Genomic DNA, 27560 nt, shown 5'->3' with positions numbered 1-27560 from the left:
GTACTACATTTCCCCTATAGTGGCCACTGTACTACATTTCCCCATCGTTTGTTGAAACCATCGCATGTTGAGGGATCCGTGCAATGGAAAGTATAGGACAGTGGTCTGCAACCTGCGGACCTCCAGATGTTGCAAAACTACAACACCCAGCATGCCCGGACAGCCGTTGGCTGTCCGGGCATGCTGGGTGTTGTAGTTTTGCAACATCTGGAGGTCCGCAGGTTGAAGAACATTGTTTGAGGAAGTTGTACTCACCTGTCCCCGCCGCTCCGGACCGTCACCGCTCGTCACCGCTGCCCTGGATGTCGCCTTCCATCGCTGTCGCCACGTCCCCGAGGTGTCCCCAACGCTCCGGCAAGGCCTCTGCTTCCCCGGCATCCGCGCACTCCGTTGCCGCCATCATGTCGCTACGCACGCCGCTCCTATTGGATGACGGGACGGCGTGCGCAGCGAGGTGATGACGACGATGGAGAGCGCCGACGATGCAGGGGATCCCGAAGAGGACGCGCCGGAGCCCCGAGGACCGGTAAGAAACATCACCGGAGCTCACGGGGCACCGTAAACGGCTATCCAGTGGTAGCTGAAGCAGTCTGCGCTGCCGGATAGCCGTTTATGCGATGGCCCCGACATACAAAAGCATCGTATGTTGATGCTGCCTCTGAGAGGCCATCGCATGTTGAAATTATCGTATGTCGGGGCCATCGTAGGTCGAGGGGTCACTGTATTACATTCTGCTTCTAATAAAGGGCCATCTACGTAATTCATGGACGGTCTTTATTGGCAATATAACGTTATAATAAAATTTAGCTCACCTGAGTCTACTACATCCTTTACTTCTTTCTCAGCTTTAAACGCCATATGTCCTAATATAGAGAAGATGGCAAAGCCAGCAAACACACTGGTGAGGCAGTTGGTGATGCACACCATGATGGCGTCCCCATAGCAGTTATTGTGAAACTTGTTGTAAGAAGAAAGTGCAACTAGTCCACCCCATGCTGTGGACAGGGAGAAGAAAATCTGCGTGGCAGCATCTTTCCAAACCTAGAATGAAACAGAAGCAAGCGGCAAGCATGATCTCCAGGGAAACATCAAGTAGTTATACAAGTATATACGTATAGTATAATATACAATACACTGTCAGTTTAATATATAGTATAACACAAATAGAGAAAGACAGACGCACATCCACCATTTGTATTTTGATCTATTACTTCTCAGCATAATTAAAAAAACTAACAGGTTGTTAGTATACATTTTGATCAAAAAGTACAAACCCACTCGCCATGTCAAGGCCACCTAGTCAGAATGGGTCCCTAACCTAACACTGGTGCCGGGTGGCGACCACTGCCTCCGAGACACCAAGCCCACAGGGGGAACGACCCAGTGGCCATACAGCCCCACCACTGCCCAACCAACCCCAGGCTTTGGGCCACACCACCCGACAGACAAAGCATCACAGAAACAATGGCCGCCACAGAACACCACACCAGTATGAAACCTAACATGTGTTCCCTACCAGAGGGCTGGGAGAATGTAATTTTTGAATTTTTTGAATTTTTGATCAAAATGTATACTACCAACCTGTTAGTTTTCTAAATTATGCCGAGAAGCAAGTAGATCAAAATACAAATGGTGGATGTGCGTCTATGTGTCTCTATTTGTGTTAATATATAGCTGAACTGCCGAAATGGGAAAAATACAATCACAGCTAAATTAAGATTATATTTTGTTGCAAGGACATTTTTAAAAACAGTTCTTCCCCTAGATAAAGTAGATAAAGGATGTATCCACCCTTTACAATCCCCTGAATATAAACTGATCACAGGATTTCCCAGACATTAGCAATAATTTACAGGATACTAAAAGTCAGTGTTCAATGTCCCTGCAGCACCCCCACAGGATACAATTAAGCATTACATGTTGCCCGTTAATCAGTCATCCAAGTAATGCACGTATGCGCTAGGTCATCCAGGAAGATAAAACGTTTCTCTTTGTTGGGTTCACTGAAACACGAGTGGACATTCCGCACATTTGGATAATCTGGCAGGGGCTAGGACCACTCCGAAATGTGCCATCTCATGGACGGCAATGCATTTCCAAGCGGAATCCGCAGAAAGAATAGACAAGTCTGTTTTTCTCTTCAGACAATGGAATCGGGAAGTGCTGCAGAATCCCATTGCAGTCAATGTCTCCAGTGGAATTCTACCGAAATATTCTGCACGGACATTCTGCCGTGTGACCAAAGTCTTAGGTGCAGTTCATTGGTCCCAGACTAAAGTCCTACCTTGTAGTAACACATAATACCTGAACATACGATGGTAATCTGTTCCAAATGGACCATCGTTTGTTGAAACCATCGCATGTTGAGGGATCCGTGCAATGTAAAGTATAGGACAGTGGTCTACAACCTGCGGACCTCCAGATGTTGCAAAACTACAACACCCAGCATGCCCGGACAGCCAACGGCTGTCCGGGCATGCTGGGTGTTGTAGTTTTGCAACATCTGGAGGTCCGCAGGTTGTAGACCACTGTTAGAGGAAGTTGTACTCACCTGTCCCCGCCGCTCACTGCTCGTCACCGCTGCCCTGGATGTCGCCTTCCATCGCTGTCGCCGCGTCCCCCAGGTGTCCCCGATGCTCCAGCAAGGCCTCTGCTTCCCCGGCATCCTCGCTCTCCGTCGCCGCCATCATGTTGCTACGCACGCCGCTCCTATTGGATGACGGGACGGCGTGTGCAGCGACGTGATGACGACGATGGAGAGCGCCGACGATGCAGGGGATCCTGAAGAGGACGCGCCGGAGCCCCGAGGACAGGTAAGTGATCGTCAGCGGACCACACGGGGCACCGTAAACGGCTATCCGGTGGCAGCTGAAGCAGTCTGCGCTGCCGGATAGCCGTTTATACGATGGCCCCGACATACAAAAGCATTGTATGTTGATGCTGACTTCAACATGCGATGGTCTCTGAGAGTGATTGTATGCTGAAATGATCGTATGTCGGGGCCATCGTAGGTCAGGGGGTCACTGTACCCTAATAGTGTTAAGTTTCTAAATCAAATAGTTCCATTTAATATACAGATTCGAAAGAAATTCAGTAGCAGACCTTTAGCAATCTTTTGATCATATCATAGGGAATTACTTATATGTCAATCCCTTATCATACTTATAGTTATATCGGGGGGAATGGGCTCAGTAACAAAAAATGTGACAAAGACCCCCCAAAGACACTTACTTCTGCATTGGAAAGTTTTGAAATGTCTGACTGTGTTCCAATATAATAATTGATCCCTTCATAGGCCCCTTCCAGGGTGACTCCTCTTATCAGGAGAATCAGCAGAACCACGTATGGGAATATGGCCGTGAAGTATACCACCTGTCAGGACAAGCACAAAGAGATGAAGATAATATGTTAATTAAAGGAACGCTTCACTTCTTCATCCACACCCAAAGCCATAAGAAAAATTCGGCTGGTTCCTTCTGGAAATTAGTTTCAGAAAGCCATAGCAGAGGTCAAGTACTGGGGAAAAAAGTGTGGGAACTCACCCAAGATTTCCACTTAAAGGGGTACTCCGCCCCTAGACATTCAAAGGACAGGGGATAAGATGTCTGATTGCAGGGTTCCCGCCGCTGGGGACCCCCACAATTTCCCTGCTGCACCCGGCATTCATTTAGAGCGTTGGGTGCAGCACCGGAGGCTCGTGACATCAGGGCCACAGCCCCTCAATGCAAGTCTATGGGAGGGGGTATGATGGACGTCACGCCCCCTCCCATAGACTTGCATTGAGGGGGCATGGCCGTGATGTCACGAGCCTCTGGATAGGGGATACGATGTCTAGGGACAGAGTACCCTAGTTTAAGGGCTGGTCCTGCAGGATTCCTGCTAATGGGAACTGAGTTCCTGCTGTGGAAAAAGTGCAGGAACTCTGTTCCCATGAGTTCTTGCAGGACTTGAGCCCTGAGCCATATGCTTATAGGGAACCTGTCATCCCTCTTCTGCTTTCTGAAGTCATTGAGGTGGTCTCCATTGACATCTCTTTATCCCACTGGCCTCAATCTATCTATCTATTTAAAGGGGTACACCGCCCCTAGACATCTTCTCCCCTAACCAAAGGTAGGCGGATGAGATGCCTGATCGCAGGGGTCCCGCCTCTGGGGACCCCCGCAATCTCGGGTGCAGCACCCCAGACATCTGGTGCACAGAGTGAACTTTGCTCTGTGTCGGATGACTGGCAATGTGGGGCAGAGGCTCATGATGTCACGACCACACCCCCCTCAATGCAAGTCTATGGGAGGGGTCAATCTTGGAGTGGCCATGACGTCACGAGCCTCCGGCCCTGCACCCGACACTCTAAACAAATGCCAGTTGCAGCAGAAAGACCGCGGGGGTCCCAAGCGGCGGATAGGGGATAAGATGTCTGAGGGTGGAATACCCCTTTAATGTATTATTTTATGTAATAAAACAATGCCGAGCAATCTTCTTCACTCTGACTTTGTTGATATTTTTAAGGGCCTCTAAGCAGCCATATAGTCTAACATCACAATCCTAACCCAAAGCGAACCCTGTGACTTTACAGAGCAAAGCATTAACCTCATAGCAGAAATGTGTTAATATTTGGTAGAAATGGATTCTTTATGAGGTCATATAATTTAATGCTGGAGACAACTGGGATGCTTTATGACGCCATCTCCCTTAATGGTTTACCGCCAAATGCATCTGTAGCCGTCTGTATCATTAACAGACCAATGACTTTATTGGTTTACAGTGGGATGTGTATTATAGACAGTATATGGCTCATTCCTGTAACTTTTGGTATTGTAGTCTTTATGGCAGCACAATAAGTTTAATGTGCTGTATACTTTTAAGGACTTATATTTTAGTCACGGGCTTGTCCTAGAGGTCTACATGTAGTGGATTCAGTTTTTGGTATGTTAATGGTATACAATATAATATAATGGAGTATAATATAGTTTTATGCTATGTATAATTGACTATATAAAGGAGCCAATTGACATTCATAATGGCTTTCACAGGCCACATGGATAATCAGTTCATCTTTTACATATGGGATCTATCATGTTAATATTAACAGGCTGTGGCATTTCAGAGTCTATAATTAAAGGGGTATTCCAGGAAAAAACTTTTTTTATATATCAACAGACTCCAGAAAGTTAAACAGATTTATAAATTCCTTCTATTAAAAAAATCTTAATTCTTTCAGTACTTATGAGCTTCTGAAGTTGAGTTGTTCTTTTCTGTCTAAGTGCTCTCTGATGACACGTGTCTCAGGAACTGTCCAGAATAGAAGCAAATCCCCATAGCAGACCTCTTTTACTATGTGCAGTTCCCGAGACAAGCAAAGATGTCAGCAGAAAGCAATGTTGCCAGACAGAAAAGAACAACTCAACTTCAGAAGCTGATAGTTATTGGAAGGATGAAGATTTTTTTAATAGAAGTAATTTACAAATTTGTTTAGCTTTCTGGAGCCAGTTGATATATATATATATATATTTTTTTTTTTTTTTTTTTTTATTTATTTATTTTATTTTTTCCTGGAATATCCCTTTAACACATAGTAACAGTGAAGTGGAATATTATGTGATCATTGGAAAATAAGTTTTTTTCCCCATTAGATTTGATGACTGATCCTCAGAATGACTATGCATTACTAGTGGCCACATTGCTTAGAGCTGATGCTCCGTCAGTTTCACAGGCATCACTAGGTCATTAGACCTGTTCATTTGGGGTTAATTCTGCCTATTCCAGGCCCTGTGTCACATATAAGAGGCCCAGAAGCAATGACTATGCAGATACATGCTCCCAGTATATCTCCTGTATGCTATGACCAAGGTTCACTTTTTTACTGGCTGGTAGGTGCTGACTCCTGTGGCCAGGGATGAGGGGGTAGAAACATTTATTAAGAAGGATTGTTTGAAGAAAATGCAGTCGGCACTGCTACAACTACCACCTGTACACACACCTTGTTTGACTTCAGCCCGTAATGCAGTGATACAACAGTCTTAAAAAGGTTATCCAGGAAAAAACTTTTTTATATATATATATATATATATATATATATATCAACTGGCTTCAGAAAGTTAAACAGATTTGTAAATTACTTCTATTAAAAAATCTTAATCCTTTCAGTACTTATGAGCTTCTGAAGTTGAGTTGTTCTTTTCTGTCTAAGTGCTCTCTAATGACACCTGTCTCGGGAACCGCCCAGTTTAGAAGCAAATCCCCATAGCAAACCTCTTCTACTCTGTGCAGTTCCCGAGACACGTCTCATCAGAGAGCACTTAGACAGAAAAGAACAACTCAACTTCAGCAGCTCATAATTATTGAAAGGATTAAGATTTTTTTACACGCCGCTTCTGCCGGTCCCCGTTCATTTCGCGGCTACACGCCGCTTCTGCCGGTCCCCTACGGGGACCGGCAGAAGTGGCATGTAGCTGCGAAATGAACGCTCGTCATCCCGTTTCTTTTCTACTCCCCTCTCAACATGTGAAGTGACTTCTTGTGGGAATAAATGAATGAAGCATGACCATCGAGTGCCGTGAGTTATTTCACATCTTCTTCAACTTTGTAATTATTTAGAAGGGTTTGCCCACAAAAAAACAACTCATCCCCTATCCATAGCCTGATCCATGGGGGTCCTGATCCACTAGTCAATTAACTGATCATGAGAACTGGGTCCTGTGTCCTAGCAGTTTAAACAGAGTGAAAGTTGTACATGAATGCTGCCGCTCCTTTCAACTCTATGGACCACGTCAAATAAAACGTATAACTTTTCATCTGGCCCATATAGTTGAATGGATCGACAGTGCACTTGTCTGACCACTGTTCCTTTCCACGAGGGGGGGGGGGGGGGAACGGGGACGAACATGCTATTCCCTATCTTGTGATTGGTGGGGATCCCAGAAATCAGGCACTCATCCTTATCCTAGCATTGCCATAAAGTACAACACTTTTGTTGCCTTTTCCTGTTCTGATGTCTGACGATACATAGTACATAATACTGTATGAGTACAAGAAAAATCAAGTACTTCATTCAAGTATCACATGTAGTGGAGTAGAATACAGTATAGAACCGTGAGGCTGGTTTCCACAGAGGTTTTTTTTTTTTTCAAAAAAGCTGTAAAAAACGCCAATTTTCCCGCACGGCATTTTTTCAGTGAAAAAACGCCGCGTCCAGATTTTAGCTGCAAATCAATAGTAAACTGCAAAATTCCAGATTCACTTGGCATTTTTCAGTTTGGCGTTTTTAAAATCTTTTTGGTGTTTTTCAGCAATTTTGGGCTCAGAGGCTGGATTTTCAAATTGCCCGACAAAACCTAGTTTGGCGTTTTTTGCCCTGAAATTGTGGCGTTTTCATCCCATAGAAGTCTATGGGAGAGCAAAAACACCAAGAAAAACACCATGTTGGTTTTAAATTTTGCGTTTTTGCAGGCGGTTTTTCTTCTTTTTTGGATTTTAGCGATCAAAAAAAGTGATGGAGATACCTTTTTTATTAAAATTTCTTAGGGTACCATAAAATTAAAAAAAAAAAAAAGATACAGTAGTGATGGAAAAAATTGTATCTAACGAGATTTATCTTTTTTTATTAAGAAATGTTTATACATTTTTAAACAGGGATCAATTTATGTGAGCGGGTAAAGCACTAAAAATGTAGCCGACAATAATAAAAATTTTGTGTGTGTATATGTGTGTTTGTGTTTTTCACTTTATTTGTTTTTTAGGTAGTACTACTTCCCCCAGCATGGAACACACTGTTTCATGATGGGAGTAGTAGTACCTGTACTAATTGACAGATCGCCCATTGCGATCCTCCTGTATAATGTATAGATGCTGCGGCAGCTCTTCTATGGTCCCCTGCACTGACGTATATATACACATATTCATATTTCCCACAGAGAGCTGTGATTGGCCAGATGGTTCCAGCCTATCACAGCTCTAGGAACATGTGTATATATACGTCAGTGCAGGGGACCAGAGAAGAGCGGCCGGCTGCATCTATACATTATACGTGAGGATCACAGCGGGTGTCAGGAGTGATACCCGCTGTGATCTTTCCTTAACTACAAGTACTACTACTCCCAACATGGAGTACACTCTGCTCCATGCTGGGAGCTGTAGTACCTGCATTAATATACAGATCGCAGTGGGTGTCAGAAATTACACTCGCTGCGATATGTCTATTAATGCATGTACTACAGCTCCCAGCATGGAGCAGAGTGTGCTCCATGTTGGGAGTAGGAGTACCTGCAGGTAAGAACAGATCACAGCGGATGTCACTACTGACACCCGCTGCGATCGTCCTGTCTATAGCAGAGATGGAGCAGCTGTATACATCGCTCGCATCCCTGCTCTGCACTATACTCCGGGCCGGCCACTCACTCATTCATATTTTCCTCAGGGCTGTGATTGGCTGCAACCATCCGGCCAATCACAGCTCTGGGCTCTGAAAAAACGCCAGAAAAAAACGCCAAAACGCAGGGAAAAACTGTGGCAGTTTTTCTGGCATTTTTTCTGGCGTTTTTATGCCACAAAAATCGCAGGGCAAAAATCTCAGTGGAGTCCTAGCCTGAAGGTGATAAGCATTTTGCATTATGGTGGCACTGTGGCTGGGATACTATTATAGCAGTAACATCTCTGTGGGTACTGTCATGTGACTCAAATTATTTTTTGAGCAATTTTATGTTATAGATATTTATTGGGCATTTGCCATCAGGGCAATTACAACAAGACTGCACATAGTGAGATCTACTGCAAAATATAATGAAAGGACAATTTCTTTAAATTTCCTCCCCACCCATCTAGTAACACAATGGAGACTGATTTATATGACAATTTATCTTCTCAAAAGTTCTTCTTCTCAACCTTTGACTCACGTTCTCATAAAATTTAGGACGGCTGCTGTAATGTCTCCTAAATGATGTTGACTATATCATGAACATCCATGAACAGCCTATTGACTGGAAAAGGAAGTGTCTGAGAAGTACTCAGGATACCCCCATTTACTTATATTACAGGTTATTGTCTCTGGATGTATGGACGCCGTAGACTTCTATAAGGTACTGCCTTCTCTAACAGGCAATTAAAATAATGCCTGGAGGATTTACACTATGACACATAGAGGGAGAGGCACAATTTTACTTTCTCGGTAATGTTGTATGTGCAACTATCCTTAGGGCTATATCACACAGTTTATCCACCTAGTATAAGAACTTCGGTAAGGTTCCATATGAAATTCTTTTATTGACTTCAAGTCAAATATCCTTATAAGAATGGATTGAACAAATTACGTCTGTTGTCAAATTTGTACATACCCAAACTCTTATTTGTTATAAGTAACTCTAGTTTATTGTGTCAGCGGCACACGCACCCTTTTTGTTTGGGTACGGGGATGAGCAGCGGGAAATGGAGTGGGATTCCTCACCATACAATGTTAAAAAACCCCGCCGAGAGCTGTGAATGGCCACTCGGTGCCGACCATTCAGGGCTCTGGCGGGGGATTTGAATATGAAGCTCCTGACTTGGAAATATACATCGCTGGGGAGTGGAGAATGCCGACCGCTCCTCTGGTTGATAACTTATTATCGCAGCGAGTCTCAGAAGTGAGACCCGGTGCAATCAATCCCTCAGCCCATGTACTACTACCAACAGGAACAGACTCTGTTTCATGATGGGGGTAGTAGTAGTACAAGCACTACTGTTGTCTCCCCAACTGCCGCAGACTCCCGCAGCCCGGAGAACTACTGCTCCCATCATTAAAAGAGTCTGTTCCGTGATGGGAGTAGTAGTATCCCTGGCAGCAGGAGCTGCCTTTTTCACAGTTAAACAGATGAAAAACTGATGCAATAGCGTGCCACTAAATGGCATCCCTTTGCATCAGTTTGCATCCATTTACTTAGTATCGTCCGTTTACCAGCAATAATGGGAGAATAGCGAGATGGTTGACAATGGCCGTGTGAACCTAGCCTTATCAATCACAATTGCATGCAAGTATGATGTTTAAAGGGGTTATCCAGGGAAAAAAAAATGTTTAAATATCATCTGGCTCCTGAAAGTTAAACAGATTTGTAAATTAATTCTATTAAAACAATCTTAATCCTTCCAGTAGTTATGAGCTGCTGAAGTTGAGTTGTTCTTTTCTGTCTAAGTGCTCTCTGATGACACATGTCTCGGGAACTGTCCAGAGTAGAAGCAAATCCCCATAGCAAACCTTTTCTACTCTGTGCAGTTCCAGAGACAAGCAGAGATGTCAGCAGAGAGCACTGGTACCAGACAGAAAAGAACAACTCAACTTCAGCAGCTGATAATTATTGGAAGAATTAAGATTTTTTAATAGAAGTAATTTACAAATCTGTTTAACTTCATGAAGCTAGTTGATATATAAAAATATTTTTTTCCTGGAATACCCCTTTAAGGATTCAACAAGAATTCCCTTTTGAAGAACAAAGAAAAAAAAAGAGTCCCTGTCATCTAAAGACCATAGGGTATATATTGATGAGATGCACATATCAATCTGTTTATCTATCCTTTCCAATTTGAGCTTAGAATAGGGCTAGGACAATGGACAGCCATATTTATATTGCATTACATAGTAAACAACGTGACATGTTCCCAATTTAAATATTTAATCAAATCGCAGAAAGAACATTGTATAGATTATTACCTTTCCGGAAGACTTTATGCCTTTAAACAAAGCGGCACCAATTATAATCCAAGATAAGAGGAGGCAGAGAGCCAGGTACCAAACAACATCCCCCGTCTCATGGAGCCCACCTGATTGACGAAGTGCCACTTTTCTGTGAAGGTCATAAGATACATTATTAGTCTACCATAGTAAATCATGAGGAATACAATCATGTCAGGGATCCGCTCCATGTCTATAGGAAATTGGTTGTGAGCGACAAGACCGGAGTCTGCTGGGATATTGATCTGTGCTGCAGTTAGTCAATAAGGGACCTTAACCCTATTGCTACTAAACTATTTTTTGACAGTTTTAGGTCTATAATATTATATTAAAGAGGTTGTCTGAAAAAGTGCCCCTTTGGTTCATAGGCTTAGTCTGGCATTGAATCTTAGTTTAAAGGGTACCTCTCATCAAATAAACTTTTGATATATTTTAGATTAATGAATGTTGAATAACTTTCCAATAGCATGTTAATGAAAAATATGCTTCTTTCTATTGTATTTTTCCCGATCAGTCCTGTCAGCAAGCATTTCTGACTCATGCTGGAGTCCTAAACACTCAGAGCTGCCAGCCTGCTTTGTTCACAGCCAAACAGGCTGTGAACAAAGCAGGCTGGCAGCTCTGAGTGTTCTCCTTTGTGAACAAAGCAGACTGGCAGCTCGTAGTGTTTAGGACTCCAGCATGAGTCTGAAATGCTTGCTGACAGGACTGGTAGGGAGACCCCTAGTGGTCATTTCTTCAAAGTGGAAAATTAAATAGAAAGAAGCATATTTTTTAATAACATGCAATTGTAAAGTTATTCTGCATACATTAATCTATAATATATCAAAAGTTTTTTTGATGAGAGGTACCCTTTTAATTCAAGATCAGGAGGCTAAGCTGCAATACTACATCCAATGGACAACAGTGGAGCTTTTATTGGGAGAAAAAAAGCTGATAGTTTTTTATATCTTGTATAACCCCTTTGTGTCAGGATTAAAGGGGTATTCCAGGCAAAAACATGTTATCCCCTATCCATAGGAATCAGGAATGAGCATTCCTATGAAAGCTCATTCCATGTAAAATGGCCTTTGGCTGCAGCGCTGGAGGTCTATGGACTCATATTGAAAAGACTCATGAGTTTATGAGTAGAAATGAGTAGTTTCCCTTGTATACGTACTCCCAATATTGTTTGCTGGGAAGTTCGGTGTCCAAATATTCAGTAGAGTTTTCCACACATGTATAATTGTTCTCCTTGACCCATGTGAGATTCATTGTTTCAAAGATATTCGGCTGTAGAGTCACGTTGCAGAATCCTATGAATAAAAAGTATTTAGGTGACCAACTGGGTTCTGCAGCATCAGAAACACATCATGCTTTCTATGTTAAAAAAATAAAAATAATTAAAAATAGTGCCACACCTACCCATAGGTTGTGTGTGGTATTGCAGCTCTTCCCAAGTAGAACTGAGCTGTTATTCCAGGCATGGACAGATACAGGGCTATTCTCACACACTCATTCCGCACAGTGAACATTACATCAGTATGAATGGGTCTTTCGCCAGACCCATTGATTGACACTGAGGAATTTCAGCAGTGGATAATTCTGCCGCTGAAATTGTTCCGCACAGAGAATGAACATGCTGTGCTGCGCGGTCCTATTGCCGAAGTATTTACGGTGGCGGCCGCCAGACGGAATCTCAGCTCGCGGAATTCTGTGAGTGGAGATTCCGCAGTGTGAAACTGCAGGCAGTTTTGAAACAGCTGGAGGCACACTGGTTGGAAAACACTGAGATAGAGCCATATCAAGCATAACATTTCCATTGCTACAACACAGTGCTATAGATTTCGGTAAAAGCAGAGAGGGCCTTATTCCAATTTATGCAATGGGGCCTCATTGTTATTCTTTACACCCTTGGCAGTATTACTTCTGGGCAAAAAAAAAAAAAAAAAATTTTTATTTAAATTTTATTTAAAAAAAAATGCTGTTTTCTATTTTAGTGTATTACCCTCTTCTGGAATGTTATTATTTCCTATTAGTGACTTTATAAGTAACTTATTTAATATAAGCTCATTATGTGTTAAGAGAATCATTACTGAACTTAAGTCCGGACCATTTATTTTTCTAATTAGAATTCAGTTTTTTTTTTATGGGGTGGGGGGGGGGGGATTTGGCTTCTTGTGTTACTTAACCTCTTCAGGATACAGGGCGTATGGATACGCCCTGCATTCCGAGTCCTTAAGGACACAGGGCGTATCCATACGCCCGTGGGAATTCCGGTCCCCACCGCTAGCCGGTTGAGGACCGGAGCCGGATGCCTGCCTGCCGACCCATGTCGGCGATCGGAGAAAATCGCATGTCAATTCAGACATGCGATTTTCTCCAATTCCGGGCTGATCGGGTCTCTGGTGACCCGATCACCCGGAAAATAGGGCTGATCGGAGTTGTCAGCAACAGCCCCGATCAGCCTAAAGGATAGGAGTGAGATCGCAAAGCTGCAATCTACTCCTATCCCCTGCCATCACTCAGAACGGAGTTCTGACCAATGGCAGCGCAGGACAGGGGGTTGCCATGGCAACCCCCCGTTCTGCCCGCCCCTGGATGTCAAGGGGATCTGGGAAGAAGATGGAGGCCGTACCTGCAGGAGAAGATGCCTGGGGACCTGGGATCTTCACTGGAGCCTGCTGGATCCTGATCAGGTAGGGAATCGACAGTGGGGGGGGTGAATTGAAAGTGAAAGTAAATCGATCTTTACTCTGGCAACCACTAGGGGGGCCAAGCTGCAACTCCCAGCATGCCCAGACAGCCAAAGGCTGTCTGGGCATGCTGGGAGTTGTAGTTTTGCAACATCTGGAGGGTCACAGTTTGGAGACCACTGTTACAGTGGTGCCCAAACAGTAGCCCTCCAGATGTTGCCAAACTACAACTCTCAGCATGCCTCGACTGCCCAGGCATGCTGGGAGTTGTAGTTCTGTGACATCTGTCCCTTCAGATTTAGCAATTTTCATGACATTTTTGAAAATTGCTGCTCTACTTTGAAGCCCTCTAATTTTTTCAAAAAGCAAAAGTATGTCCATTTTATGATGCCAACATAAAGTGGACATATTGTATTTGTGAAGAAAAATAAAATTTATTTGGAATATCCATTTTCCTTACAATTAGAGAGCTTCAAAGTTAGAAAAATGCAACATTTTCCAAATTTTCATGAAATTTTGGGATTTTTTCCCCAAAAAAGGATGCAAGTAACGCTGAAAATTTACCACCAAAATAAAGTAGAATATGTCACGAAAAAACAAGCTCAGAATCAGAATATTCGGTAAAAGTGTTTTCGCGTTATTAATTTGTAAAGTGACGGTGGTCATAATTGCGAAAAAGGGCTCAGTCCTTAAGGTGAAAAAGGGCTGCATCCTTAAGGTGAAAAAGGGCTGCGTCCTTAAGGGGTTAATTCACAATCAAGTTCTTAATAGATTATTATTACTTTTTTTTTACCTTTGGGTGTTTTGCTGCATTTGCTGTCAGACCACTCGAAACAGTCAGACCATGGTAACACACTTGTAAAGGAAGCGAATAAATAATAGAGACTGTAGGCGATGATGACATTGTAATATATAGTGACCAACGTTGAAATCAGGACCATGGTAACTCCCACTCCTGTGGAACAGAAAAAAAACACAAACGCTTGTAATAAATTAAATAAAAAGAGAAAAAAAAGAAAAAAACTATTAACTCAATACTTAAAGGGGTACTCTAGACATCTTATCCCCTATCCAAAGGTTAGGAGATACCTTTTTTGATCGCGCGGGGGGGGGGGGGGGGTACCACTCCTGGGGCCCCCTGCGCAATCTCCTTGCTGTACCCGACATTCGTTTATAGCATCAGGTGCAGTGCCATAGGCTCGGGACATCATGGCCACGCCCCCTTGTGACATCATGACCACGCCCCTCAATGCAAGTCTAAGGAAAGGGACGTGACGGCATCGAGGGCGCGTGGCCATGACGTCCCGAGCCTCTGTCATCCGGCATGGATCGAAGTTCGCTCCATGCATCGGATGACTGAGGTGCCGCAGCTGCGATCGCGGGAGTCCCCAGCGGCGGCAATCAGATCCTTTGGACAGGGGATAAGATGTCTAGGGGCGGTTTCACCTTTAATTGAACATAGAAGAAAAAAAAACTAAATAGTTGACTTAAACTTGATATACCCAATTAAATTTCCCATAATCCCAATATCATTGTCTCTTCTTTGGTTGGTCCTACCAAGTTGTCTCCTTTTGTTTCAACAAGAGTATAGGGATAGGGTTAAAGGGGTTCTCCACTGCCCTGTCTTCCGGAGCTCCGCTCGCAGCGTACGGAAGATTATTACTCCGGACGCTGTGTGCGGGCTTCCGTGTTCGAGGCCGCCCCCTCGTGATGTCACGCCCGCCCCCTCGACGAGGGGGCGGGCGTGACGTCACGAGGAGGCGGCCTCGAACACGGAAGCCCGCACACAGCGTCCGGAGTAATAAACTTCCGGACGCTGCTAGCGGAGCTCCGGAAGACAGGGCAGTGGAGAACCCCTTTAAGTCTAGATATTACTTTACTCTGAGAGCAGGTTGACCTTGTAGAACCTTCTACCTACAGTCTTGATGAAGTAAGAGGACAATTAGCTTGAGAGACCCGATGAAGAAGAAACCACTGTCTACCTACAATCTGTATGTTCAGAAGACACAACTTTCACACAACAGAACTATTGATACTTGTGTATTAGAGGAACATTTAGACTATTGATGCTTTTACTGACCTTCAAATATTGGGAGCACCCTCCACACGGCCACCGGTCCCAAACTGGCAAATTGTCCAAGAGAACATTCCAAAAAGAATAAGGGTAACCCAGCAAGAGCCAGCATGATAGTGTATGGGATAAGAAATGCACCTAAAAAGAAACATGCACAAACATTTATTGATTATGTTGTATTTATTTTATTTCCAATAAAGATCCAGGATCAAATTGAAGAAATCTTCTTAGTAATTTCAACCGCATAGTAAATTAGTGGCAATTCTTAGACACATAACCACATGTGGGTGTTTGTTAAAGGGGTATTCCAGGAATTTTATTTTTTTATTTGACTATGTTACAGGGGCTGTAAAGTTAGTGTAGTTCATAATACAGTGTCTGTACCTGAGTGTGACGGTTTTCTCACAATTCATCTGTGATTTTCACCCCAATATTTATTTTTACCAGCATACAAAATGACTGTTGTCTCAGATTTTTCCCAGGTTGCAATTCGACCGAGACCTGACTCACTAATCAGCTGATGACAGGGAGCCTGTCTGCTTCAATGGCTGGAGCGATCGCTTGGTGGGAGAGAGATTAATTTGCAACTAATGCAACAGCTGTAGGCACCCTGAATGAAAACCACAGGTCTTTCGTTTCAATAGGTGGGGTGGCTGATGTGTGGGAGGGAGGAAAATGGAGTTGTGGGATTTGTAGTCAAAGAAAGAAAAGTCAAACAGGAAATACAAGTTCACAAAAAGCTAGCCACAGTGTTATGGTAATCTCATGATATAGCCATTAAGCCACAAGACAATCACAGATCCTTCCTAAACATGTCCATTACTGTCTGCAGGTACGTACTAAAATCATCTTATGGTGGAGAACCCCTTTAACCTCTTAAGGACGCAGGGCGTATGGATACGCCCTGCATCCCGAGTCCTTAAGGACGCAGGGCGTATCCATACGCCCGTGGGAATTCCGGCCCCCACCGCTAGCCGGTTGGGGACCGGAGCCGGATGCCTGCTGAAATCGTTCAGCAGGCATCCCGGCATATCGCCCAGGGGGGTCATTATGCCCCCCCATGTCGGCGATCGCCGCAGATCGCTGGACAATTCAGTCCAGCGATCTTCGGCGATTCCGGGTCAATCGGGTCTCCAGTGACCCGGTGACCCGGAATTACTGGCTGTTCGGGGCCGTCTCTGACGGCCCCGAACAGCCAGAGCCTGCAGGGGTGAGGTGGCACTGGTGCCACCTCACGATCGCCCTGATTCGTCGGCCGGATTACCGGCCGACCAATCAGGGCGCCTGCTGCGGGCGTCACTCCCGCACCCGCTCCGCCCCTCTTCCGGAGGGCGTGAGCGGGTGCGGGAAGACGACCCCGGGTGCTGGGGACCCCGATCCCCGGCGTCCATGTTGGGATCGGGGCCCCAGGAGCGACGGCGGCGGCGAGGGACAGTCCAGCGATGAAGCAACAGCAGGAGGTGAGTGACAGCCTCCTGCTGTTGCTTAGCAACAGCTCCCAGCATGCAAAAAGGGCATGCTGGGAGCTGTAGTTATGCAACAGCAGGAGGCAGACCACCACAACTCCCAGCATTCCCTTATGGGCATGCTGGGACTTATGGTTTTGCAACAGCTGGAGGCACATTATTTCTATGGAAAAGTGTACCTTCAGCTGTTGTATAACTACAACTCCCAGCTTGCACAAACAGCTAAAGTGCATGCTGGGAGTTGTAGTGGTGCATCTGCTGGTTGCATAACTACAACTCCCAGCATGCCCGTTTGCTGTCGGTGACTGCTGAGAGTTGTAGTTTTGCAACAGCTGAAGGCACACTGGTTGTGAAACTTAGAGGTTTTTTTTTTACCTAACTCAGTGTTTCACGACCGGTGTGCCTCCAGCAGTTGCAAACTACAACTCCCAGCAGTCACCTTACACCATGCACCGTACATGCTGGGAGTTGTAGTTTTGCAACAGCTGGAGGCACACTGGTTTTGAAACACTGAGTAAGGTCACAAACTCCGTGATACATAACCAGTGTGCCTACAGCTGTTGCAAAACTAAAACTCTCAGCATGTACAGTCTGTCAGCGCATGCTGGGAGTTTTAGTTTTGCAACAGCTGGAGGTCCCCCCCAATGTGAATGTACAGGGTACACTCACATGGGCGGAGGCTTACAGTAAGTATCGGGCTGCAAGTTTGAGCTGCAGCAAATTTTCTGCAACAGCTCAAACTGCCAGCGAGAAACTACTGTGAACCCCCGCCCGTGCGACTCTACCCTAAAAACACTACACTACACTACCACAAAAAATAAAATAAAAAGTAAAAAACACTACATATACACATACCCCTACACAGCCCCCCTCCCCTCCCCAATAAAAATGAAAAACATCTGGTACGCCATGGTTTCCAAAACGGAGCCTCCAGCTGTTGCAAAACAACAACTCCCAGTATTGTCGGACAGCCATTGACTGTCCAGGCATGCTGGGAGTTTTGCAACAGCTGGAGGCCCCCTGTTTGGGAATCACTGGCGTAGAATACCCCTATGTCCACCCCTATGCAATCCCTAATTTAGGCCTCAAATGCGCATGGCGCTCTCACTTTGGAGCCCTGTCGTATTTCAAGGCAACAGTTAAGGGTCACATATGGGGTATCGCCGTACTCGGGAGAAATTGGGCTTCAAATTTTGGGGGGTATTTTCTGCTTTTACCCTTTTTAAAAATGTTAAGTTTTTGGGAAAAGAAGCATTTTAGGTAAACATTTTTTTATTTTTTTTACATATGCAATAGTCGTGAAACGCCTGTAGGGTATTAAGGTTCACTTAACCCCTTGTTACGTTCCCCGAGGGGTCTAGTTTCCAAAATGGTATGCCATGTGGGTATTTTTTGCGGTCCTGGCACCATAGGGGCTTCCTAAATGCGGCATGCCCCCAGAGCAAAATTTGCTTTCAAAAAGCCAAAAGTGACTCCTTCTCTTCTGAGACCTGTAGTGCGCCAGCAGAGCACTTTTCACCCCCATATGGGGTGTTTTCTGAATTGGGAGAAATTGGGCTTCAAATTTTGGGGGGTATTTTCTGCTTTAACCCTTTGTATAAATGTAAATTTTTTGGGAAACCAAGCATTTTAGGTAAATTTTTTAATTTTTTTTTTACATATGCAAAAGTCGTGAAACACCTGTAGGGTATTAAGGTTCACTTTACCCCTTGTTACGTTCCCCGAGGGGTCTAGTTTCCAAAATGGTATGCCATGTGTTTTTTTTTTTTTGCTGTCCTGGCACCAAAGGGGCTTCCTAAATGCGGCATGCCCCCAGAGCTAAATTTCCTTCAAAAAAGCCAAATGTGACTCCTTCTCTTCTGAGACCTGTAGTGCGCCAGCAGAGCACTTTTCACCCCCATATGGGGTGTTTTCTGAATCGGGAGAAATTGGGCTTCAAATTTTGGGGTATATTTTCTGCTATTACCCTTTTTAAAAATGTAAAACTTTAGGGAAACCAAGCATTTTAGGTAAAAAAAAATTTTTTTTTTTACATATGCAAAAGTCGTGAATCACCTGTGGGGTATTAAGGTTCACATTACCCCTTGTTACGTTCCCTGAGGGGTCTAGTTTCCAAAATGGTATGCCATGTGTTTTTTTTTTGCAGTTCTGGCACCATAGGGGCTTCCTAAAGGTGACATGCCCCCCAAAAACCATTTGACGCTCCTTCCCTTCTGAGCCCTCTACTGCGCCCGCCGAACAATTAACATAGACATATGAGGTATGTGCTTACTCGAGAGAAATTGGGTTTCAAATACAAGTAAAAATGTTCTCCTTTTTACCCCTTGCAAAAATTCAAAAATTGGGTCTACAAGAACATGCGAGTGTAAAAAATGAAGATTGTGTATTTTCTCCTTCACTTTGCTGCTATTCCTGTGAAACCCGTAAAGGGTTAAAACGCTTACTGAATGTCATTTTGAATACTTTCGGGGGTGCAGTTTTTATAATGGGGTCATTTATGGGGTATTTCTAATATGAAGACCCTTCAAATCCACTTCAAACCTGAACTGGTCCCTGAAAAAAAGCGAGTTTCAAAATTTTGTGAAAAATTGGAAAATTGCTGCGGAACTTTGAAGCCCTCTGGTGTCTTCCAAAAGTAAAAACTCATCAATTTTATGATGCAAATATAAAGTAGACATATTGTATATGTGAATAAAAAAAAAAATATTTTGAATATCCATTTTCCTTACAAGCAGAGAGCTTCAAAGTTAGAAAAATGCAAAATTTTCAAATTTTTCATCAAATTTTGGGATTTTTCACCAAGAAAGGATGCAAGTTACCACAAAATTTTACCACTAAGTTAAAGTAGAATATGTCACGAAAAAACAATCTCGGAATCAGAATGATAACTAAAAGCATTCCAGAGTTATTAATGTTTAAAGTGACAGTGGTCAGAATTGCAAAAAATGGCCGAGTCCTTAAGGTGAAAAAGGGCTCAGTCCTTAAGGGGTTAAGCATGACCCACATGCACTTTAGGATTGAAACGTTGCCACTATTGTACTATGCTGTTGCAATAAACAAGAAGATTTCCACTGTTGGATTCTGGATCATCTCTTCAATTGAAATTGACAGCCTTGTTGTTTTTATGCCTGTTTTTATTAAAATACTGGCAGTTTTGGATGCTTTTATTCAGCCATTTTTTTTCAATACTTATCAGCTGCTGTATGATACAGAGGAAGTTGTATTCCTTTATGGAATTCTTTTCTGTCTGACCACAGTGCTCTCTGCTGACACCTCTGTCCATGCCAGGAACTGTTCAGAGTACAAGCAATTCCCCATAGCAAACCACTCCTGCTCTGGACAGTTCCTGATACTGACAGAGGTGTCAGCAGAGAGCACTGTGGTCAGACTGAAAAGAAAGAAATACAACTTCCTGTGGAGTATACAGCAGCTGATAAGTGCTGAAAGGATTAAGATTTTTAAACAGAAGTAATTTACAAATCTGTTTAACTTTGTGGCATCAGTTGATTAAAAAAATAAAAATAAAAAATTCCACTCTTTAATGAAAACCGATAGTTTTGCATACTTTTTCAGGCATTTTTTTTAGGCTTTTCTTTGTGAACATACCCTTTTAATTATGGAGTCCTAAACTCTGTGCACAGAATGTTTATTTACTTACGTTAGTCTCAATGCCAGGGAACTTAAGTTACTATCTAACTTCCTCATCGCAGGTAAAAAATAAGATCCTTACAGCCAAGTTAGTCAGAAAGCAAATATCCTGTTAATATTTGTTTTAGTTGTTTGAGGTAACAGGATTAATATTAGGACCCTTATGTGCAAATGGGGCTAACACATTGTTCTCAATGCAAAATCTGTCTTCCTAGGATTGAAACCACCAACTTCCACACCTAAAGGTCTATTCACATGGTGGAATTTCCACCTGCGGAATTCGGCCTCAAATTAAAGCCCATAGACTTCTATGGGATTCTGCACTCCCATTCACACTTCGGAATTTCCACCTGCGGATTTCTGCCTCAAATTAAAGCCCATAGATTTCTATGGGATTCTGCACTCCCATTCACACTTCGGAATTTCCGCAAGCGGAAATTCAGAAGTGTGAATGGGAGTGCAGAATCCCATAGAAGTCTATTGGCTTTATTTGAGGCGGAATTCTGCAAGCAGAAATTCTGCCGTATGAATAGACCTTTAGGTGTTGAAGTTTACACTATTCATAAGCAGTTCACAGAATGTTTACAACGCCATTTTTAGTGGGACTGACCAACCGTGCATGGACACCTTCTGACTCTCCTCCAATATTATATTTGATGGATTCCAAAGAGCTAGATGTAAAAAAAACTACCAGAGCTGTCTGACAATGGCTTATTCCCCCTCTCTCCATTCAGACGATACAGTATGAATGCTTGGGTCTGACCAGTGGGATTTCCCCATGATCTTGAGTCTTAAAGGGGTACTCCCGTGGAAAACATTATTATTATTTTTTTTTTATCAACTGGTGCCAGAAAGTTAAACAGATTTGTGAATCACTTCTATTAAAAAATCTTAATCCTTTCAATACTTTTTAGGGGCTGTATACTAAAGAGAAATTAAAAAAATAAAATAAATGCATTTCCTCTGATGTCCTGAGCACAGTGCTCTCTGCTGACCTCTGCTGTTCATTTTAGGAACTGTCCAGAGCAGGAGAAAATCCCCATAGCAAACATATGCTGCTCTGGACACTTCCTAAAATGGACAGCAGAGGTCAGCAGAGAGCACTGTGCTCATGACATCAGAGGAAATGCATTTCTTTTTTTGTATTTCTCTTTAGTATACAGCCCCTAAAAAGTACTGGAAGGATTAAGATGTTTTAATAGAAGTAATTTACAAATCTGTTTAACTTTCTGGCACCAGTTGATTTAAAAAAAAAATTTTTTCCACGGGAGTACCCCTTTAAGCCTTTGTTTTAAATGGGGTCCCAGCTGTTAGACATCACATGATCTTCAGTCAACACAAAGATTCGGGCCTACATTTTGAAAGATTGTGGGGGTTACCAGCCGTCAGACCCTTAGGCTATGTTCACACCTCGGGAATGTTCGCACGGAAAATCTCCATGTGGATATTCTGAAGACTGTGGGCACCGGCATAACAGAGCTAAGACCGCACAGGAATGTGCCATCTCATAGACAGCTATGCATTCTGTGCAGAGTCTGCAAAAAGAATGGACAGGTTGATTTTTTTCTGTGGACATGGAAATTGGAATTTTCGTGCCAGAAACATCTGGCACGAAAATTCTGCCATGTGCAAAGAGCAGAAGAATCCTGATCTAGAAGAGGAACAATTAAGACCAATCTGAGTTCGATTAGCATGTGACTACTTTAAAGGTAGTGTACAAGTATTTTTAAAACTCTTCAACCCCCATGTTAAAAATATAAGTACATTCTGATGAATTACCTCCTCCATGTTGAAAGGTAAGGTAAGGGAATCTCCACACGTTTCCTAAACCAACAGCATAGCCCACCATAGACAGGAGGTACTCCGACTTGCTGGACCAATTTCCACGTTCCGTGTTTTCATCGGTATTTTGCACTTGTGAATCCTAGTAATAAACAAATGATCCGCATCAGTCAACAATTTCCAGTAGACAGAGGCGTAACTTGTAGCTTCCGGGCCCCAAAGCAAAATCTGCAACAGGGCCCCATGTGTAAATTATAATACTGGTCTCTTATGGGGACCCCTAATTGATCAGGTCCCTGGTGCAATTGCTTCCCCTCCTCCCCTTATAGCTACACCCTACCAGTAGATCTTCTCATGGAAGTTCTGACACCAGTATCTAAACCAAAAACCTAACCATTTTTGGTAATAGCTTTTATTTCGCTTTAGATTTTTAACAACTTATTTTTGAGGAATTTTAAATTTCAATAAAGGTAATCTGTTTTTAACACTCCATGGACCAGGATTACTTATTATTATTACTTGTGTTCTTATTGTGGCTGCTTGGTTGAGTTTTTTTGTTTGCCTTCCTAATATTTACACACAATTTGAATACTCAACCTTTGTTTAGTTGACATTAGATTTGAGATAAATTACGATAAATGTTAAATTTGTCACCTTAATTCACCCCATTAGCTTTTCGACCAAGAGCTGTCTCCGGGGCTTGGAGTAATAAATGCCTCAATGAGTTGAGCACTAAAACTGCTTAATCTGTATAATACAGTGAAACCTCTTTGAGAAGACGAACAAAATAGCATTGAAAAAAAGTGGTCTTCTGTGAGGGTGGTCTTGGCCACTATGCGTAATGCATGGAGGACTGAAAATCCATTGCATAAAATGTGGTCAGAATGAGGGGGTGGTCTTCTCAGAGGTGGGCTTTTGGAGAAGTTTCACTGTATTGAAACTCAAGTATCAAAAGGGATTTAGTGAGTGCATGTATATGGACATTCGACAAGCATGAGAACAAACTTCATCTTCTATGGAGGCAAAATAGGCACCTGCCCAGGGAGACACATTTACAAGGCATCAAGGAAATATGTACAGTTCTCTGATTTTTATTTGATTTACATTACATGATTGGCACATTAATTATCTAGTACCGTGTTTCCCACCCAGGGCGCGTCTAGCTGTTGCAAAACTACAACGACAGCATTTTTTTTTTTAGATTTTAATTTTTAATTATTTAATTATTTATTTATTTTCTGTTTCTCTGTTTTCTGATTTTTTCTCTCCTTAGCTTATGATATATATATATATATATATATATATATATATATATATATATGTGTTTATAGGTGTCTTTTTTTACTCTGTTTTATTATAAAACCCTGTTCTTGTTCCAATTGTTTGGTAAGGAGGAGAGTAAATTAGGTTAAAATTGTTACTAAAAGATGTTGCAAGAAGAGTGAGACTCCAGTTTAAGTTGGCAATAATCAAAAGGGAGGGGAAGGGAATGAGGTGGAAAGGGGGATAACATTGTAAATAAATAAAAAAATTATCAAAAAAAATTATATATATATATATATATATATATATATATATATATATATATAAATCTATAACATTTTACAGATACCCCCTTGTCTATAATGAAGTCAAATGTGTACAATAGCGGAATTGGGATATGACACCTTTTACTTTACAGTGCAATATTGTCTCCTGCGGCTACTGTGCATTGCTATCTCACCTTATAGAATTTGGGTTGACTAATCATTACATGGGAATATAAGTAAACAGTAAGAAATATACCTTGCACTTTGCTTTAACAAACTATCAAACATCACGACTGATATTGATTCACGCTGCCATTCATCACTATACACCATAAAGATACAAATGTAGCAAAGTGACAGTTTAAAGGTAACCCTACAAAAAAGTAACACCGATGTGCCAAATGATAGCCTTAAGTAATTCAATGACAAAATACAACTATAGAATTCAAGAAATTCAGATTTCTAAGAGAAATATTGGGATTTATTCAGCAAGACAGCATGAAAGATCCTGCTACGATGGAAAAGTCAAAGCAGAAAGTTCACCTGTTTGCAGAACATCTTAAGAAAGAAAAAAAAAAGAAGAAGACGAAAACATTCCCTGGCTGACTTCCAAGACACAACTTCTTATTCCCATTTGTTACAGGCTAAAGCACTTACCACCAGGTCCTTACTGGCTTTCCTGTTACAGCACTTGAGGAAGTTAGGTATAAGTCCCATTCTTGCAGTAGACGATAACAGTGGATGTATTATGTCCTTGTTCTTCTCAGGTAATGTGACTGTCCTTTGTAGCTGAAGCACCCAATGACCCAACCTCCGCCTCCTCCTTACACACTGGGAAAGAGGGCTCCTTTTTAAAGACAAATCACTACCACCTCCCAAAATTATTGTAATTTCGACTTTACAAGGTAGGCCGTCCTAGTTGTTTTGTAACATCTCATGCAAATCACAGAGGTGCTGGAAGTTTCAGTGGTGTAAGATAGTGTCTGACTTTGCCAAGTTAAACACACATGTGCCAACCTGCGGGATGTTATTTCTGTAATTGCAGCACAGGTGCTTCACACCACCTGTATTGTTGATATATGTTTATATTATAGTATTATAGAAATGTATATATATATATATATATATATATATATATATATATATACTAGCTGAGTACCCGGTGTTGCCCAGTTTTTCCTTCCTAATCCTTGTTGGGGAGGAAGGAGGAAGCTTTTAACTTTATATCCCATACTCATATATTGTTGCCATATCCCAATCCCAAATCTGTCCCCATATCCCATTCTCATATCCAGTCCTCATATCTCGACCTCATATCTCGACCTCCTATGCCGACCTCCTATCCCAACCTCCTATCTCGACCTCATATCCCGTCCTCATATCCTGTCCTCATATCCTGTCCTCATATCCTGTCCTCATATCCTTACCTCCTATCCCGACCTCATATCCCAACCTCATATTCTGTCCTCAGGTAGGACTGATTTGTGATGAAGATATTGTAAGCTGAAAATAGAAGGTGACATTTCTTTGTGTGACCGGGCGTGATTTGCAAGCCAGACTGATGCACAAAAAGGGTAGAGAATAAAAGGGGTGGGGCTTGAACAGTGGGCGGGTCTTTGTGAGATGGGGTGTGGCTTGCAAGCTGGACTGACACATTCACCAGGAGATGCAGAGCGGAGCTTGTGGAGTAAGGCACCAGAAGTCCTATATACTTGCATGGGACTTAAAACAAAAACCCCATCCTTCATATATGGGGGCAGGTTAGGGGTTAATTTAACAATTATATATTTTAAGTGGACATATAAGTAAGATGTGCCCCAGTATTATGGAAATATCTCCAGCCATTTGGAAGTTATGCAGTAACATATATTTCCCATAGACTTGTATGGGACATTAAACAAAAATGGCAAATGGGGGTGAGTAAGGGTTACATGACATATTATTAACACATGTGCCAAGTTTCATGTTAATATCTTTCGCCGTTTGGACGTGATGCCGGATCATACACACATACATGCATACATACATACACACATTGAGTTTTTTTTATATATATATATATATATATATATATATATATATATATATACTGGTTTTATCCATTAATTGGCATACATAGGTAACACGTGCCACATACTAATCTGGCTGCATATTACTGATTGATGGTCATTTGGTTACACAAGGTCAGGTACCCTGCAGCCCCTAATAACTCATATGACCCCTCTATCATTTCTATACTGTAGAGCCCATCTGGACACATCTTCCACTGTCCTGTACGCTATTTTATCCAAACAATGTATAGGCGGAACTGCAGCACATTTAGGAGGGCTGGTCGAGAGGGATCCCACTCATTGGCTGTATGCTACTATCTCAAGAAGATGCTCCAGCAGACATCATTCATTTCAAAGTTTAATTTATTGCAACTCTATAGGTAAACTAGAGATAAAATGCAACATTTTTGACCCTTCAATAAACATCAAAAACCTGGAAACATTGTATTTTATGTAAATTTATGATATTGCAATTAGTGTTGCTCGCGAATATTCGCAATTCGAATTTTATTCGCGAATATCGCATATTCGCGATTTTGCGAATATTCGCGAATATAGCGCTATATATTCGTAATTACGAATATTCGTTTTTTTTATTTATTTTTTATTTTAATTTTTTTCACAGTACACATCACAGTGATCACCCCTCTCTGCTTCCAGCTTATGTGGTGTAAGAAGGCTCTAATACTACTGTGTGAGACCGGTGTGCGAATTTTCGCATATGCAAAATTTGCATATGCTAATTTTCGCATATGCGAATTTTCACTTATGCTAATTTTTTATATGCGAATTTTCGCATATGTTAATTTGCGCACACGTGAATATTCGCATATGCCAAAATAAAACGAGAATATTACGAATATGCGAATATTCGCGAATATGACGAATATTCGTCCATATATTCGCGAATATTCGCGAATTCGAATATGGCCTATGCCGCTCAACACTGATTGCAATACATTTTCCTTTGAAATGGACTGAGGTCTGCTGAAGCATCTACTTGGGATTAATATATATGCTTATTTATGTGACCCAATCCAGGGCAGTTTATATAGACAGGGTAGCAATATAATGTATGGGGGTAAAATATATCATCTTCAGACAGTAAAATTTTTACTGACCAGGCTATGGCTTGTTTTTAGTGATATATTATATATATATATATATATATATATATATATATATATATATATGTATATATATAACAATGGCGCAGCACTCCAAAATTGCAAAAAAGTGTAAAAATGTATTCCTTCATGTCAAAATTCAATGCGACGTTTCAGCTCCCCACTGGAGCTTTTTTCAAGCATAATATAAAAAAGCTCCAGTGGGGAGCTGAAACGTCGCTTTGAATTTTGACATGAAGGAATACATTTTTACACTTTTTTGCAATTTTGGAGTGCTGCGTCATTGTTTTCTATTACATGGACTTTGATCGAGTCGGGGCGCTGGCACCGGGCATCTAATGGTGAAGTAGTGCTGCATTGTTTTTGAATATATATATATATATATATATATATATATATATATATATATATATACATGCGGTATATATATCTTTATATATGCCTGGACAGATATTTATTTATACTATTTATTTCTTGATATTTAGCCTATATTTATTAAATAAGTAATATTT

General features: G+C 42.1%; 1 protein-coding gene across 1 annotated transcript in view; it reads right to left on the bottom strand.

Moving 5' to 3' along the window:
- LOC130290385 (sodium- and chloride-dependent neutral and basic amino acid transporter B(0+)-like) overlaps positions 1–24612 on the bottom strand; it is a 40815-nt gene extending 16203 nt beyond the window's left edge. The window contains exons 1-8 of the mRNA XM_056537960.1: positions 24528–24612; positions 22339–22483; positions 15452–15583; positions 14165–14326; positions 11856–11991; positions 10676–10808; positions 3232–3372; positions 813–1041 (exon numbers count right to left, since the gene is read on the bottom strand). Of these exons, the coding sequence (XP_056393935.1) occupies positions 813–1041; positions 3232–3372; positions 10676–10808; positions 11856–11991; positions 14165–14326; positions 15452–15583; positions 22339–22483; positions 24528–24587 (1138 nt within the window). The 5' untranslated portion in view covers positions 24588–24612. The remainder of the gene's footprint in view (positions 1–812; positions 1042–3231; positions 3373–10675; positions 10809–11855; positions 11992–14164; positions 14327–15451; positions 15584–22338; positions 22484–24527) is intronic.
- Positions 24613–27560: the final 2948 nt, after the last annotated feature.

The sequence above is a fragment of the Hyla sarda genome, chromosome 9 (assembly GCF_029499605.1).
Source record: "Hyla sarda isolate aHylSar1 chromosome 9, aHylSar1.hap1, whole genome shotgun sequence".
Classification (NCBI taxonomy): Eukaryota; Metazoa; Chordata; class Amphibia; order Anura; family Hylidae; genus Hyla; species Hyla sarda.
This window is presented reverse-complemented; position numbering and strand designations above follow the sequence as displayed.